Below are 19,379 nucleotides of genomic sequence, written 5' to 3'. Positions count from 1 at the left end.
CCAGCTATGAAGTTTGATGAAAATCAGGCCAAGGAATCTTGACTTATCAGACAGGAAGGAAAATCATATTTTTAGATCCAATAATCTCACCCTTGTACTTTACAGCCCCAAAAACTGATTTGTGTCTGCTTCTAAACATGGATAAGCCACATCTAATATTAGAACAAAATATCCAGAGCAAACTATAGTTATATTCTGGAAACCAACTTGTCAGTGGATGGACAGACAAATGGACATTGCTACCATTATATTATGCAAGGAAATGTGTTGGGTAGGTTACCTTCTTACAAGATATGTGGATGTTGTTCAATTACAATATAAAAAACAGAAGTAACTGTACTTTGTAAAAATCTTTTTTCACAAATATATCATACACAAAATCTACTAGACATGAAAATTTAGAGGAAATCCCCAATTACTTTAACAATAAATAATAGATATAATTTTTACCACGAATATAAACACATCAATTATCAGCATCAAAGTTCATGTTAAAATTTGTTTACTTAATTCAATAATAATGAATAAACCACATATACATGCTGATTACATGTAACGAAACTATTCATAGTCATGCATAATAAACATATTACACATAGATATACATAATAAACCGTAAGAAGTATTTTAAGCAACTAGTAACAAATGTTTGATAGCTGCCTACAGCCCTAATACAGAATTAGAGTATTCAATCAAATGACTGCTGCACTGTACAGCAGCTATTCTGAATGGATGTATCACAGCACCATTAGTCCACTGCTAATCATGTATTTTTTTGGTGTCAGAACTAGGATTCACATTAATACAAAACATTTCTGCAGGATTAAGTCTATGCCATGACACAAATAAGAGATTTCCCCTCCAAAACTTCCTCCTCCACCTTGCGGCTAGATGTGGCATGGTCTGCCCCAACAGACAATACAGAGCAAACAAATACAAGCAGTGTTCCAACAATACACAGGTAGAATGACCAGCCTGAAAAGAAAAGGAAACATTAATCTTCTACATCTTGTCATTCAAGAAATCATGGAAACAGGAAACATCATTGGCTGTGTCTTATGCCTTGTAATTGTAAATTAATATTAGTTATACTAAGGATAAAAAAAGAAGCTGTCCAATGCAGCACAATTTACTTGTATACCAACCAGTGGCAGACATATTAGATACAGAGCAAACAAATACAAGCAGTGTTCCAACAATACACAGGTAGAAGACCAGCCTGAAAAGAAAAGGAAACGTTAATCTTCTACATCTTGTCATTCAAGAAATCATGGAAACAGGAAACATCACTGGCTGTGTCTTATGCCTTGTAATTGTAAATTAATATCAGTTATACTAAGGATAAAAAAAAGAAGCTGTCCAAAGCAGCACAATTTACTTGTATACCAACCAGTGGCAGACATATTAGATCAAGGCAAAAACTTTCTAATGGAAACGCAAGTATGCTAAGCAGTATAGGTTTTTATAGTTGTCTATAATAAAAGCTGAACACTATAAAGCCGTTCTGATGTCAACTGCCTTTGGGTCATAATTACCAATGTATTTTGCAAGGAAATTTGAGCAAATACATCGGGCAGAAACAGGTAAATGAGTTAATGCATACCAAGTACTCACTACCTGTGGATCTGCATGACTATTATTGAATATCTTCAACAAACGTGTGTGTGTGAAGTCTATACTGCACAACAGACACTGATTTTAAACAACTTTAAGCAAACACGATGAAGTGTGAAATATTCGTCAAAGTGACCTACTTTGGAATGACGGTGTCATACATACCAGAATATTCACAGAAGACAGGCAATTCTATGCTACATTTAATTTCAAAACACCAGTGAAATGGGGGTGGGTTGCGTGATTGGCATGCCATCTATTTTTGTCCATCTTGAATGAAAATCTGAATATCTTCAATTTCACAATCATTGAATCTTATTTTCAGTAACACGTTTGCAGCTCCATTAATCTAATATACTTCAAAACTTAAAAACAAAACACTGTCATCATCACTATCATCAGCCAATATTTCCCTAACAATATTGTCATCTAAATATGAACCATGTTGGGGATCCGCCGCTTTGGGTAGTCCATATTTTTAACATGCATTTGGAAAACTTCACTGATAAATGCAAGGTTAAAACCATGACAATGCTCGTTCCTGGGCCAATAAAATTAGTTTCATAACCATATACATTAAGCCAAAGTACCCAAATGTGTAAACAGTTGCCTACCTAACAGCTCTCACAAATGGAGCTATGAGACCTCTACCAGCAGCGTCTTATGTCGCTACAAGCACTATAATTAAATAAAAGTTGTATACTGCACTAAGTACATTTTGATACGCACAACTTTAAACTAATTTGCAGGTCCTCATGCACCATGTCTCTCAAAGTGCGTGAATTAATTCAGATTTTGCACAATTCCCACGCCTGAGCACACTGACAGCACCCATAATACAGTTACCCATAATACAATAACCAAACTGTTAATGGTTAATTGCATTCATGAACATCTCGTGTAAAGAGTATGAATTAGCAGGAATTACAGCATAATCAAAGGTTCCGGTTTCTAAAATCTCGTAAAACTTTACCTTTTATACTTGATGACACAAAATTATTTCCTGTTCACTTTTATATGTACATGCCACATTTAATTCTTTTCTCAGGATGACTCAAACAATTAAGTGCTGAATTTGTGTGTTGCTATTGCTAAAATAACACATGCAAAACTGTATATCTAAACTGTCAAAGTAAAGTGTGTGTGTGTTTATGTTTGCATACAGACTGAGTAAAGATGGTATTAGGTAAAACAAGTTTTATTATAAATTTATTTGTATTTACTAGAATAAGGAATCTGACTGTTTATAAATCCATGCATGTAAGCCAATTTGCTGGAACACAGAATTTGGACATCAAAATCACTAATCACCATTATTACTGTGTAGGATATTATTGTTTGTTTTGGGGGAATATGGGGGTATTTCTTTTATATTTATTCAACTTTTTAATTATTACTAACAATTTAGTGAGATAAATGAAATCCTACAAAATTGATCTGATAGTCTGGATTCTATGCAAGGATAGAGGCATCTAGATTCAGAGGGATTTTCAATATCCTCATATGTCAGATATGCACAGATATGCAATCCAAGTTCATTGTCTACACTAGCACAAACTATCAAAGAAACTTCCAGAAAGTCTGTTTAACTAACAGGGATATTCCCATTAGATGATTCAAAGAATTTACCTTGCAAATGACAGTGCTTTACCAGGAGCAATTTAGAGCACCTGTATGGAGGTGTGACAGGGCACTGAAACACACTAACACTGAAATATGGTAGAGGTGCTGAAATGCACCTGGAACACTCTGGTAACCTAGTGGTTAGAGCATCCACCTCGGATGTGGGAGGTCACAGGTTTGAAACCCAGCCGAGTCATATCAAAGACTTACAAAAATGGTACTAACAGCTGCCTCACTTGGCGCTTAGCATTAAGAGGTTAGTGTTAGGACTGGTCGGCCTGGTATCAGGATAATGTGACTAGGTGGGACATCATGCTACATGTCTGAGGCATTATACCCTAGAGCTAGGCATCACTAATAAACTGCCACAGTGCAGACATTGTAGCAATAAGACTTAAATATTGTTAAAGCTACATTAAAAATCCAAATCACACTCTCCCACAGTGAAATGCACCTGTATGTAGGAAAGGGTTATGGAGAAAAAGCAAGAACAAGATTCAAACTGGCTACAATAATGGTTGACTTGGCTTTCTGAGCAGCAGCATTTTCATTAAGAATCAACTACACATGACTATTATACCTCAGGTCAATGTGCCTACCATGCAGATCCAATTACAATATTTTAAAGCTGGTCCATCAATGGACGTCTACTGTCAACATTTTCATTTATGACAAACTACCTACTGTAATAAGTCATTTCAATTCAACCATGAGGAAGAGCAACAAAATAAGATTTTCAAAATAAACATCTTGGGGACCATGCTGAATCAGCATAATTTTAATTCAAGACCAAGTAGACGGCATATGAAGTTCCTTTGTTAAACTGTTTGTATGACCATCTGATGACAAGAAGATTAATCAATACTAGATAATAACAATAATAAACATGCTGACCCAGCCATCTGTTCATAAAGAGTAGCAAAAACAAGACTTTCAGAATGTTAGAGATCAGATCAGCGCCATTTTCACTTACGTCCAGCCAGCGATCATAAGAAGTATTTCAGTGAAAGCCCAATGTCAACACAACAGTCCATTTGGGAGAAGTAGTGATAAAATTTTCAATAGGGACACCATGGCAACCACACCTGATTTCTGAGGGGATGTCTGACAGGCACCATTTGATTTAAGACCAACTTGATAAAATAAGTCTCTTACTCGGTTCATACAACCCTGAAGACATAATTTTCAAATAGTGTTTTTCCCAGAGAAAATACAATCATTGGCTTTTTTAGTAAGAAACTGAATGACTGATACTCTCTACTGTTTGAAAAGAATTTCCTGGAAATTAAGACCATCTTGTTCCGTTTTTGTTATTATCACAGAGTGTTGAAATCATCTCCAATATTCCGAGTGATAAGATTTTTAAATTAGGCACTGTGAGACTGGCATAATTTTTTCAATTCAGAACAAACTGCATACAATTAGAAGACTGAAAACCCCATGACGATATGGCCATCTATTCAAGTGATAAGATTTTCAACATGTTCACCGTAGCAACCAAAATTTGTGACCAAATTGGGGCCATTTTCATTCAGGGCTAAACAAAATAGCACAATTAGTCCTCTGGTGAAAGCCACATGTTGATGTGACTTTCCATTTAGATGAAGTATGGTGGACATTTCGGGTGTCATATTGGCACCATTATCATTTAGTACCAACTTGACATCAATGTCTTTTCAAGGTTGTGCAAATGCTATTCCAGTGAAAAACTTACCTTGATAAAACCATCTGTCCTGGAGGAGTAGTGACAACAAGATTTTCAAGATGGCTGCCATGATGACCATATTGGATGTCTGACAGGCACCATTTTCAGTTAGGATTAACAAGACATTGTAAGTATTTCATTGAAAACTTTATGTTGATATGTCAATCTGTTCAGGAGAAGCAGCGAGAGCACATCAGCACCACCTTTATTTAGGACCAACAAGACTTCACAAGAAGTTTCTTAGTGAAAACCACAAGTCAATATGACCATCCATTCAGACGGAGTAGCAATAACAAGATTTTCAAGATGGTCACTATGGTAACCATAACAGATGTGCAAATGGCACCATTTTTATCTGGGGCCAATTAGATCATGGATGGGATGAATGACTATAAATTTTCATGCCAATTATCCAAGTTGTTTTGAAGTTCATCTGATTAAAATTAAGAGTAATATTTTCCAAATGAAGCTTTTTACAATCATAATTGTGAAAACTGATTGGATGGGTAGATCTAAAGAAGAGCAGCACATGACTTCATATCAGTGTCTGTCAGATCCCCATTATGTCAGAGATCTCGGTTCTAATAAGCTGGGAGTAATAGTGACAACAAACATGTAGTAAGATGAATAATAGCAGCTGATTGTGTTAGCTTTTCTGGTCTATGACCAGTTGAGCAAACAAATAATTTGGGTGTCCCAACATAGATATATACGGTAAATATTAAGCCAGGGTCTGATAAAAGTACAGACTTCCCATTTTACTGTACTTTGTATTCCAGGGATTTCAGAGATCTTGTTGCAATCATCTTCTGTTGATTAAAAAAATTCAAGTACAAAAATTATTTAGAGGGGTCAATATACAAAAACTTGATGAATGAAAGAAAAGATTTTTTTCAAGTGGATTTTGCTTTGGGAATCTGCAAGAATGCAACAAGTATGTCTCTGTTACCTGCAGTTCCTTCCCTCATCTTCTTAGCCCAGATACTAGTACATCACTGTCCCCAATAATTGGAGCACTGTCCCCAATAATTATAGCACTGTCCCCATTAATTACAGCACTGTCACTAATAATTACAGCCCTGTCCCCAACAAGCACATGGACAACAAATATGTGTATGTGGTGCTGGGAGAGAAAAAGCAGACATTCAACCAAAAGTGACTACATATTACACATCAATACAAATATATGTTGGTCTAGGATCAAAATCTAGATTCTACCAAGTGTGCACTGGTCGATGACGAACTCCTCTGCATTCTCTCCACAGTAATTTTTCACTTTCCTAGAGCTCCATCCCACAGGATATAGAAGCAGGGCAATCACGCAGAACAAACCTGTCAATGAAGAATACAGACTATATGTACAATGAAGAAATTCTGAAAAACAAAACGCTGTGGGTCAAAATTGCAGTAGCTTCAAGTTTTTTTGAGGTACCAAGGATGAGAATGACTCACAGTGGAACTGAAGCCTAATATTCAAGTGACATGTTTGAATTATTGAATTTTCACTACAGATTAATATATATATATATATATATATATATATATATACATATATATATATATATATATATATACACACACACACACACACACACACTCCTGCTTTTTACTGTTAATTCACTATTATTCATAGATTTTCTTGGATTATGCGGTTGCAAAACAACTCAAATTTAACAAGAGTCCCTTGAAGGGACTGGTGATCTTCTGGGCAAAAAGAATTCTCAGAATTCAAGATTGAGCATTTCTTCAGTTTTAACTGCTGAATGTTGAAAGCATACCTGATATTCTTCAGTGATAACAAGATTTTTAAAGTTTGCTGCTGTGGTTGACATACTGGATGTCAGACTGGCACCAGCTGTCATTTAGGACAAAGCATATATCATTGATAGTCTTTTGGTTAAAACCCTACATCATAATGATCATCAATTCAGATGGACCAGTGACAGTTAAGATTTTCACAAAAACCATTGCCCCATTACAATTGGCCCCATTTTCAAATAGAATCATCTAGGTATCAGAAGAAGTCTACTGATGGAAACCCCATGCTGATATAGCCCCATGTTGATATAATAATAATAATAATGACGACTTTGTATAGCGTCTAATCTTTAGAAGCTCTAAGTGCTTTACAACATTAGACAAAACCTATAAGATAAAAAACATATAATGATCTGATTACATAAACAAACATCGTGAAATTAGAAAACATTAAAAAATCATGCTGAGAATATTTAAGGTATGAAACATTATTAGGTCTTTAAGTTTGTTCTTGCAGTCAAAATAAGTGAGTTTTGAGTGCCCTCTTGAATGTGATCACTGTGTCTTTGTATCTAAGTTCAGTGGGCAATTCATTCCACTTTGCTGGGCCCTGGTATGCAAAAGAATGCTGTCCATATGACTTTGTTTTCATAGTGGGACTAATGAGCATACGATTGTCAGAAGAGGAGCGTAAGTATCTTGCTGGTGTGTACACATGGGTGAGGTCGGATAGGTATGTTGGACTAGAGTCCAACAGTGAAATGTAGCACAGAGAACAAATTTTGTGTTTGATTCTGGATCAAATGGATAGCCAGTGTAGGGTACAGAGCAGCGGGGAGGTGTGCTCTGATCGTGGTATGATCCGAGCAGCTGTGTTTTTAACTTTTTGAAGTTTCTGGAGCAGATATTGAGATGAACCAGACAGAATTGAGTTACAATAGTCCAGTCTTGAAAGTACTAATGAACACACAAGTGTTTTAGTGGCATCAACTGAAAGATATTTGCGAATTGAGTTGTTGTGTACCAGCTCAAGATATGCAGCCTTGCATATGTTCATGACATGTTGGTGCAATGTGAGAGTACTGTCCAGAGTAACACCTAGGTTTTGTACTGATTGTGTGATTTTAATGTTGGTGTTGCTGATAGTTATTGTTTGAGGTAAAGGATGTGAATGAGAAAGTCTTTGTGTTGTGATCAGAATGGCCTCAGTTTTATCATCATTCATCTGCAGCTAGTTACATGTCATCCACGATTTCACATCAGAAATGCACCTCTCTACACCTTGGATGGTAGCATCAGCTTCAGTTGGGTGGCTAGATTTGTATATTTGGGTGTCATCAGTGTACAATTAGTGAGACACTGGATGTTGATCTATGACACTTGAGAGTGACTGAGTGTACAGAATGAAAAAAACAGGTCCAAGAACAGACTCCTGTGGAACACCACAACATAGATCAACTGGGCTGGAGTGTATTTCATTTGCAGATACAATTTGTGTCCTGTTGACCAAGTAGGACTTGAACCACAGTAAGGCTGTATCATGAATGCCAAATACATGCTGGAGACGGTGAAGTAATATATCATGGTCTATTGTGTCAAATGCTGCAGACAAATCAAGGAGGGTGAGGACTGTAATCTTTCCACTATCCAATGCAGAGAGAATGTCATTAACTACTTTTAGAAGAGTAGTTTCAGTATTGCAGCAAGGGCGATATGCAGATTGTATATTGCTAAAAAGACTGTTTGAATTTAGATAAGATACAAGCTGGGATAGAACAACCTTTACTAAGATTTTTTATATGAATGGGAGATTAGAAACGGGGCGATAGTTCTTTAAATCATTATGGTCTAGTGTTGAAAATAGCCCCATGTTGATATAGCCCCATGCTGATATAGCCATCAATTTGGGAGTAAAGATAACATACGTCTTAAAATAGTCATCAGGGTCACCTTCTTGAGGGTTAGACATTATCTTGTAGGACCAGACAGACCTAGTAAGAACTCTTGAGGGTTAGTCATTATCTTGTAGGACCAGACAGACCAAGTAAGAACTCTTGAGGGTTAGTCATTTTCTTGTAGGACCAGACAGACCAAGTCAAATCTCTTGAGGGTTAGTCATTTTCTTGTAGGACCAGACAGACCAAGTCAAATCTCTTGAGGGTTAGTCATTTTCTTGTAGGACCAGACAGACCAAGTAAGAACACTTGAGGGTTAGTCATTTTCTTGTAGGACCAGACAGACCAAGTAAGAACTCTTGAGGGTTAGTCATTTTCTTGTAGGACCAGACAGACCAAGTCAAATCTCTTGAGGGTTAGTCATTTTCTTGTAGGACCAGACAGACCAAGTAAGAACACTTGAAGGTTAGTCATTTTCTTGTAGGACCAGACAGACCAAGTAAGAACTCTTGAGGGTTAGTCATTTTCTTGTAGGACCAGACAGGCCAAGTAAGAACTCTTGAGGGTTAGTCATTTTCTTGTAGGACCAGACAGACCAAGTCAAATCTCTTGAGGGTTAGTCATTTTTTGTAGGACCAGACAGACCAAGTAAGAACTCTTGAGGGTTAGTCATTTTCTTGTAGGACCAGACAGACCAAGTAAGAACACTTGAGGGTTAGTCATTTTCTTGTAGGACCAGACAGACCAAGTAAGAACTCTTGAGGGTTAGTCATTTTCTTGTAGGACCAGGCAGACCAAGTAAGTATTCTTGAGGGTTAGTCATTTTCTTGTAGGACCAGACAGACCAAGTAAGACTTGAGGGTTAATCATTTTCTTGTAGGACCAGACAGACCTAATAAGAACACTTGAGGGTTAGTCATTTTCTTGTAGGACCAGACAGACCAAGTAAGAACTCTTGAGGGTTAGTCATTTTCTTGTAGGACCAGGCAGACCAAGTAAGTATTCTTGAGGGTTAGTCATTTTCTTGTAGGACCAGACCGACCAAGTAAGACTTGAGGGTTAATCATTTTCTTGTAGGACCAGACAGACCAAGTAAGAACACTTGAGGGTTAGTCATTTTCTTGTAGGACCAGACAGACCAAGTAAGAACACTTGAGGGTTAGTCATTTTCTTGTAGGACCAGACAGACCAAGTAAGAACTCTTGAGGGTTAGTCATTTTCTTGTAGGACCAGACAGACCTAATAAGAACACTTGAGGGTTAGTCATTTTCTTGTAGGACCAGACAGACCAAGTAAGAACACTTGAGGATTAGTCATTTTCTTGTAGGACCAGACAGACCAAGTAAGAACTCTTGAGGGTTAGTCATTTTCTTGTAGGACCAGACAGACCAAGTCAAATCTCTTGAGGGTTAGTCATTTTCTTGTAGGACCAGACAGGCCAAGTAAGAACACTTGAGGGTTAGTCATTTTCTTGTAGGACCAGGCAGACCAAGTAAGAACTCTTGAGGGTTAGTCATTTTCTTGTAGGACCAGACAGACCAAGTCAAATCTCTTGAGGGTTAGTCATTTTCTTGTAGGACCAGACAGACCAAGTCAAATCTCTTGAGGGTTAGTCATTTTCTTGTAGGACCAGACAAACCAAGTAAGAACACTTGAGGGTTAGTCATTTTCTTGTAGGACCAGACAGACCAAGTAAGAACTCTTGAGGGTTAGTCATTTTCTTGTAGGACCAGACAGACCAAGTCAAATCTCTTGAGGGTTAGTCATTTTCTTGTAGGACCAGACAGACCAAGTAAGAACACTTGAAGGTTAGTCATTTTCTTGTAGGACCAGACAGACCAAGTAAGAACTCTTGAGGGTTAGTCATTTTCTTGTAGGACCAGACAGACCAAGTAAGAACTCTTGAGGGTTAGTCATTATCTTGTAGGAACAGACAGACCAAGTAAGAACACTTGAGGGTTAGTCATTTTCTTGTAGGACCAGACAGACCAAGTCAAATCTCTTGAGGGTTAGTCATTTTTTGTAGGACCAGACAGACCAAGTAAGAACTCTTGAGGGTTAGTCATTTTCTTGTAGGACCAGACAGACCAAGTAAGAACTCTTGAGGGTTAGTCATTTTCTTGTAGGACCAGACAGACCAATTAAGAACACTTGAAGGTTAGTCATTTTCTTGTAGGACCAGACAGACCAAGTAAGAACACTTGAGGGTTAGTCATTTTCTTGTAGGACCAGACAGACCAAGTAAGAACTCTTGAGGGTTAGTCATTTTCTTGTAGGACCAGGCAGACCAAGTAAGTATTGTTGAGGGTTAGTCATTTTCTTGTAGGACCAGACAGACCAAGTAAGACTTGAGGGTTAATCATTTTCTTGTAGGACCAGACAGACCTAGTAAGAACACTTGAGGGTTAGTCATTTTCTTGTAGGACCAGACAGACCAAGTAAGAACACTTGAGGGTTAGTCATTTTCTTGTAGGACCAGACAGACCAAGTAAGAACTCTTGAGGGTTAGTCATTTTCTTGTAGGACCAGACAGACCAAGTCAAATCTCTTGAGGGTTAGTCATTTTCTTGTAGGACCAGACAGACCAAGTAAGAACACTTGAGGGTTAGTCATTTTCTTGTAGGACCAGACAGACCAAGTAAGAACTCTTGAGGGTTAATCATTTTCTTGTAGGACCAGACAGACCAAGTCAAATCTCTTGAGGGTTAGTCATTTTCTTGTAGGACCAGACAGACCAAGTAAGAACACTTGAGGATTAGTCATTTTCTTGTAGGACCAGACAGACCAAGTAAGAACTCTTGAGGGTTAGTCATTTTCTTGTAGGACCAGACAGACCAAGTCAAATCTCTTGAGGGTTAGTCATTTTCTTGTAGGACCAGACAGACCAAGTAAGAACACTTGAGGGTTAGTCATTTTCTTGTAGGACCAGGCAGACCAAGTAAGAACTCTTGAGGGTTAGTCATTTTCTTGTAGGACCAGACAGACCAATTAAGAACACATGAAGGTTAGTCATTTTCTTGTAGGACCAGACAGACCAAGTAAGAACACTTGAGGTTAGTCATTTTCTTGTAGGACCAGACAGACCAAGTAAGAACACTTGAGGGTTAGTCATTTTCTTGTAGGACCAGACAGACCAAGTAAGAACACTTGAGGGTTAGTCATTTTCTTGTAGGACCAGACAGACCAAGTAAGAACTATTGAGGGTTAGTCATTTTCTTGTAGGACCAGACTGACCAAGTAAGAACACTTGAAGGTTAGTCATTTTCTTGTAGGACCAGACAGACCAAGTAAGAACACTTGAGGGTTAGTCATTTTCCTGTAGGACCAGACAGACCAAGTCAAATCTCCTGAGGGTTAGTGATTTTCTTGTAGGACCAAACAGACCAAGTAAGAACTCTTCTGATGAAAAATTCAATGTCAAAATGACTTTCATTAAAGAGGAGTAGCTAAAACAAAATTTTCAAGATGGGCATATCATTTTAAGATCCAATACTACATTATAACAAGTCTTTTAGCGAAATAATGTTAACAAGATTTTCAAGCTGGCCACTGTAGCAGCTGTATTAGATCCCAGATTAGTGCCATTTTCATCTAGAACTCACTAGACATCATAAGTCTACTTAGTGAAAACTCCATGCTGAAAATGACCATCCATTCAGAGTAGAAGCTATGACAATATTTTCAAGATGGCTGCCTTGGTGGCCATATTGGAGGTCAGACCGGCACAATTTTCATTTAATAGACATCATAAGAATTCTTTTAGTGAAAACCCCATGCTGATATGACCATCCATTCAGAAAAAGTAGCAATAACAAGATTTTCAAGATGGCCACTCAGGTGGCAATATTTGATATGCGAACAGCAACATTTTCATGTCAGACCAAAAAGTACATGGGAAGCAACCAGATCAGATTGATATTCTGAATTTTGATTTTAATTTCATTCAATGTGCTAGTGGGCACAGAAAATATTTCAACTACCAAAATGCTGCTTTGTCCTTAAAATAAGTTTATTTAAATGTTTTTCTTCATTAATATGTACTGACCTTGCCCATTATTGAATTTTCTGCAAATTAAACGATATAAATATGGACATCAGATAGGTAGCAAGTATATTAAATATTGAAGTGACCTGATGGACACAGGGACAAGCCATAAGTTTATTTGCCCTTCTGGTCAGGTACGTTAAATTTCCTCAAATCTAGAAGCCCAATGCCCAAATACAGACAGACCAGCTTGTATGTAAAAACTGTTGACTATCCAGCTTGTATGTAAAAACATCTTTCAATTTGCCAGTTACTGTTCCTTGAGATCACTGGTGGCAGGATTTTAAAAAAACAAAACATTCATGATGAGCATACCTAATTTTTCGTGAACACTAATATAAACAGCTGCCTGAAGCAACTGAAATCACATACAGCCATGAAAGGTGGCAAATAAAATCCACAAAATTTTTTTTCCAGCTGTCAGGTGATAGAATACAGAAGAATACCTGCTAGCATTTCCATTATCAGATGTCTCAGCATATTATATGCCTGACTTCCCCAGTATCTCCAAGATTCTGCCACACGATAGCCTGGGGACTCTCCATTCATCTACCTATACTCTCAAATAATAAATAATTGTCATCCAAAACTGTTCTGAATGCATCTTCCCTCTGCTAGAGTTAGTTAATTGTGCCTTTTAGCTAATTTATAAATACCCCAAAAGCAGATAACAACTTTCATGTCATTGTATTTCCTTGCTGCCATGACTGTATCAATCTTATGTGGACATAGGTAAACGAATAAACGAGTCTAAAGTATTAGTCAATGACTTAGAACATTTTTCTGTCAGCAACCTTGACCTTTGATATTTTAACCCCCAAATCAACAGGCTTCTTCCTTACCCAAAATGTGCAAATCATCTTTAAAGTTTGGTCCAGTTCTGTGATGTTGAACTTAAGCTATTGTGCTGAAACCATTTTATTCTTTTAGCCACAGTGACACTTTCACCTTCCAACTTTAGAATGTGTAGAGTTATTTCCCATCCCAAGTGACAATCATCCAGAAAGTTTGGTAACCACACATGATGAAGACCTTAAGTTATTGTGCCAAAACCATTTTTCTTCTTTCAGTCAGGTTGACTATGACCTTTGACCTTTTGAACCACTCAAAAAATAAGGTTCATCCTTATCCCAAGTGGATACCACTGATAAATTCTGACAACAATAAATGGCAAAAACCTTGAGTTGTCATATGGAAACCGTTATTCTTCTTTCATCCACAAAGCACTTTAACCTTTGACCTAAACAAACAGGGTTCTTCCATATCCAAAGTGCAAGTCATCTACAGGATTGGCAACTGTAGATGTGGCAAACTTGAGTTCTTGTGTCAAAACCAAATTGATAAAAGATGGACTGACCGAGAGAAAATCAGAGAGATGGACACCATCAAATAATCTCCTCCATTGACATTTGACATCATGGTTCATAGGGAACTCTCTCCTATATATGTAAAGTGCAACTTATTGAAAGCATCTCAAGAATAAAATATGATCTAATAAGCTAATATAAGTCTATCTAAGGGAATGATGTTCTACTGGCCAAAAGGGACTACCAGGGAATGCACAAGAAAACCATTTCTTTTTAAATGTTCAGCACTGATATTATCAGACAGCCATACTGGATGTGCAATCGACACCACTTTCATCACCACCAACCAGACATCATGACAAGACTTTGAGTGAAAGGCCAATACTGACATGACCATCCCTTTAGAAACATAGGTGATAACAACATTTCAAAAATGGCTTCATGTGTTGGTCATATTGGATGTCCATTTTTATTTAAAAACAACTGGACAGTGGAATGAATATGTCTGCTGTAAAGTTTGGTGACAATCATCTTGGCAAATCAGAGGGGTAGCAACAGCATATTTATGCAATCGCATTTTGAATGACTTACTTAAAGACTGGGAATATCTGAATACCTGGCAGTCGTAAATGACATTATAAACAGACACGTGTAGAATATTACATTTTGTCTAAATTTCTAAATGGTGGCTGACAACAGGCATGATGCAGCACTGATATAGTTTGTAAATCTATTCTTGGCTATTGGTTGGTAATAAGCAATAGCAGTGATGTAATGTGTGGCATTATAATGGGTGTTGCACATAAAAGAAACATTAACTAAAGTCTTGATCTTATTGACCAATATGGCTACTCTTCTTACTTCAAACTTTAGCAACACCAATATGGCTACTCTTCTTACCTCAAACTTTAGCAACACTAATATGGCTACTCTTCTTACTTCAAACTTAGCAACACTAATATGGCCACTCTACTTACTTCAAACTTAGCAACACCAATATGGCTACTCTACTTACTTCAAACTTAGCAACACTAATATGGCTACTCTACTTACTTCAAACTTAGCAACACAAATATGGCTACTCTACTTACTTCAAACTTAGCAACACCAATATGGCTAATCTTCTTACTTCAAACTTTAGCAACACCAATATGGCTACTCTACTTACTTCAAACTTAGCAACACCAATATGGCTACTCTACTTACTTCAAACTTAGCAACACCAATATGGCTACTCTACTTACTTCAAACTTAGCAACACCAATATGGCTACTCTACTTACTTCAAACTTAGCAACACCAACATGGCTACTCTTCTTACTTCAAACTTTAGCAACACCAATATGACTACTCTTCTTACTTCAAACTTTAGCAACACCAATATGACTACTCTTCTTACTTCAAACTTTAGCAACACCAATATGGCTACTCTTCTTACTTCAAACTTAGCAACATCAATATGACTACTCTTCTTACTTCAAACTTTAGCAACACCAATATGACTACTCTACTTAATTCAAACTTAGCAACACCAATATGGCTACTCTACTTACTTCAAACTTTACCAACACCAATATGGCTACTCTTCTTACTTCAAACTTAGCAACACCAATATGGCTACTCTTCTTACTTCAAACTTAGCAACACCAATATGGCTACTCTTCTTACTTCAAACTTAGCAACATCAATATGACTACTCTTCTTACTTCAAACTTTATCAACACCCATATGGCTACTCTACTTACCTCAAACTTTAGCAACACCAATATGGCTACACTTCTTACTTCAAACTTTAGCAACACCAATATGACTACTCTTCTTACTTCAAACTTTAGCAACACCAATATGGCTACTCTTCTTACTTCAAACTTTAGCAACACCAATATGGCTACTCTTCTTGCTTAAAACTTTAGCAACACCAATATGGCTACTCTTCTTACTTCAAACTTAGCAACACCAATATGGCTACTCTTCTTACTTCAAACTTAGCAACATCAATATGACTACTCTTCTTACTTCAAACTTTATCAACACCCATATGGCTACTCTACTTACCTCAAACTTTAGCAACACCAATATGGCTACTCTTCTTACTTCAAACTTTAGCAACACCAATATGGCTACTCTTCTTACTTCAAACTTCACCAACACCAATATGGCTACTCTTCTTACTTCAAACTTTAGCAACACCAATATGGCTACACTTCTTACTTCAAACTTTAGCAACACCAATATGACTACTCTTCTTACTTCAAACTTTAGCAACACCAATATGGCTACTCTTCTTACTTCAAACTTTAGCAACACCAATATGGCTACTCTTCTTGCTTAAAACTTTAGCAACACCAATATGGCTACTCTTCTTGCTTCAAACTTTAGCAACACCAATATGGCTACTCTTCTTACTTCAAACTTTAGCAACACCAATATGGCTACTCTTCTTACTTCAAACTTCACCAACACCAATATGGCTACTCTTCTTACTTCAAACTTTAGCAACTCCAATATGGCTATTCTTCTTACTTCAAACTTTAGCAACACCAATATGGCTACTCTTCTTACTTCAAACTTTAGCAACACCAATATGGCTACTCTACTTACTTCAAACTTTAGCAACACCAATATGGCTACTCTACTTACTTCAAACTTCAGCAACACCAATATGGCTACACTTCTTACTTCAAACTTTAGCAACATCAATATGACTACTCTTCTTACTTCAAACTTTAGCAACACCAATACGGCTACTCTTCTTACTTCAAACTTTAGCAACACCAATATGGCTACTCTTCTTACTTCAAATTTAGCAACAATATGGCTACACTTCTTACTTCAAATTTAGTGACACCTAATATGACTACACTTCTTAATTCAAATTCAGCAACGCCAATATCGCTACTCTTCTTACTTCAAACTTTACCAACACCAATATGGCTACTCTACTTACTTCAAACTTTACCAACACCAATATGGCTAAACTTCTTACCTCAAACTTTAGGAACACCAATATGGCTACTCTTCTTACTTCAAACTTTAGCAACACCAATATGGCTACTCTTCTTACTTCAAACTTTAGCAACACCAATATGGCTACTCTACTTACTTCAAACTTTAGCAACACCAATATGGCTACTCTACTTACTTCAAACTTCAGCAACACCAATATGGCTACACTTCTTACTTCAAACTTTAGCAACATCAATATGACTACTCTTCTTACTTCAAACTTTAGCAACACCAATAGGGCTACTCTTCTTACTTCAAACTTTAGCAACACCAATATGGCTACTCTTCTTACTTCAAATTTAGCAACAATATGGCTACACTTCTTACTTCAAATTTAGTAACACCTAATATGACTACACTTCTTAATTCAAATTCAGCAACGCCAATATCGCTACTCTTCTTACTTCAAACTTTACCAACACCAATATGGCTACTCTACTTACTTCAAACTTTACCAACACCAATATGGCTAAACTTCTTACCTCAAACTTTAGGAACACCAATATGGCTACTCTTCTTACTTCAAACTTTAGCAACACCAATATGGCTACTCTTCTTACTTCAAACTTTACCAACACAAATATGGCTACTCTTACTTCAAACATTACCAACACCAATATGGCTACACTTCTTACTTCAAACTTAGCAACAACAATATGGCTACACTTCTTACCTCAAACTTTAAGAACACCAATATAGCTACTCTTCTTGCTTCAAACTTTACCAACACAAATATGGCTACTCTACTTACTTCAAACTTTAGCAATACTAATAAGGCTACACTTCTTACTTCAAACTTTAGCAACACCAATATGGCTACACTTCTTACTTCAAATTTAGCAACACTAATATGGCTACACTTCTTACTTCAAATTTAGCAACACCAATATCGCTACTCTTCTTACTTCAAACTTTAGCAACACCAATATGGCTATACCTCTTACTTCAAACTTTAGCAACACCAATATGGTTACTCTTCTTATTTCACCGTTCCGGTGGCCATATTGTTAGAGCATCCGCCTCGGATGCGGGAGGTCATGGGTTTGATATCCGGCTGAGTCATATCAAACACTTACAAAAATGGTACTAACAGCTGCCTCGCTTGGCGCTCAGCATTAAGAGGTTAGTGTTAGGACTGGTCGGCCTGGTGTCAAGATAATGTGACTGGGTGGGACATCATGCTACATGTCTGCAGCATGATGCCCCAGTGCTAGATATCATTATAAACTGCCACACTGCAGACTTCGTAGCAATATGACTGAAAAATTGTTAAAGTTATGTTTAAAAAAAACAAATCACACCCTTCTTACTTCAAACTTTAGCAACACCAATATGGCTACTCTACTTACTTCAAACTTAGCAACACCGATATGGCTACTCTTCTTACTTCAAACTTAGCAACACCAATATGGCTACACTTCTTCAAACTTTACCAAAACCAATATGGCTATTCTTCTTACTTCAAACTTTAGCAACACCAATATGGCTACACTTCTTACTTCAATCTTTAGCAACACCAATATGGCTACTCTACTTACTTCAAACTTTACCAACACCAATATGGCTACTCTTCTTGCTTCAAACTTTACCAACACAAATATGGTTACTCTTACTTCAAACATTACCAACACCAATATGGCTACACTTCTTACTTCAAACTTAGCAACAACAATATGGCTACACTTCTTACTTCAAACTTTAGGAACACCAATATAGCTACTCTTCTTACTTCAAACTTTACCAACACAAATATGGCTACTCTTCTTACTTCAAACTTTAGCAACACCAATATGGCTACTATACTTACTTCAAACTTAGCAACACCAATATGGCTACTCTTCTTACTTCAAACTTAGCAACACCAATATGGCTACACTTCTTACTTCAAACTTTATCAACACCAATATGGCTACACTTCTTCAAACTTTACCAACACCAATATGGCTATTCTTCTTACTTCAAACTTTAGCAACACCAATATGGCTACACTTCTTACTTCAATCTTTAGCAACACCAATATGGCTACTCTACTTACTTCAAACTTTAGCAACACCAATATGGCTACACTTCTTACTTCAAACTTTAGCAACACCAATATGGCGACTCTTCTTGCTTGAAACTTTACAAACACAAATATGGCTACTCTTACTTCAAACATGACCAACACCAATATGGCTACACTTCTTACTTCAAACTTAGCAACAACAATATGGCTACACTTCTTACTTCAAACTTTAGGAACACCAATATAGCTACTCTTCTTACTTCAAACTTTACCAACACAAATATGGCTACTCTACTTACTTCAAACTTTGCCAACACCAATATGGCTACACTTCTTGCTACAAACTTTAGCAACAACAATATGGCTACACTAATTACTTCAAACTTTAGCAACAACAATATGGCTACACTTCTTACCTTAAA

At 37.0% G+C, this 19,379-nt stretch overlaps 1 protein-coding gene across 5 annotated transcripts in view; it reads right to left on the bottom strand.

Annotated features, from left to right (window-relative positions):
* Positions 1-337: 337 nt before the first annotated feature.
* LOC149794081 (LHFPL tetraspan subfamily member 2a protein-like) overlaps positions 338-19,379 on the bottom strand; it is a 53,627-nt gene continuing 34,585 nt past the window's right edge. For all 5 annotated transcript variants that reach the window (XM_089968033.1, XM_089968037.1, XM_089968036.1 and 2 more), the window contains exons 3-4: positions 6,161-6,274; positions 338-975 (exon numbers count right to left, since the gene is read on the bottom strand). In XM_089968033.1, the coding sequence (XP_089824159.1) occupies positions 830-975; positions 6,161-6,274 (260 nt within the window). In that variant the 3' untranslated portion in view covers positions 338-829. The remainder of the gene's footprint in view (positions 976-6,160; positions 6,275-19,379) is intronic.

Source organism: Sinohyriopsis cumingii, chromosome 8 (assembly GCF_028554795.1).
Source record: "Sinohyriopsis cumingii isolate HCF-2022 chromosome 8, ASM2855479v2, whole genome shotgun sequence".
NCBI classification, from domain to species: domain Eukaryota; kingdom Metazoa; phylum Mollusca; class Bivalvia; order Unionida; family Unionidae; genus Sinohyriopsis; species Sinohyriopsis cumingii.
The sequence above is the reverse complement of the archived record's forward strand: the minus strand, read 5'-3'. Positions and strand labels throughout refer to the sequence as shown.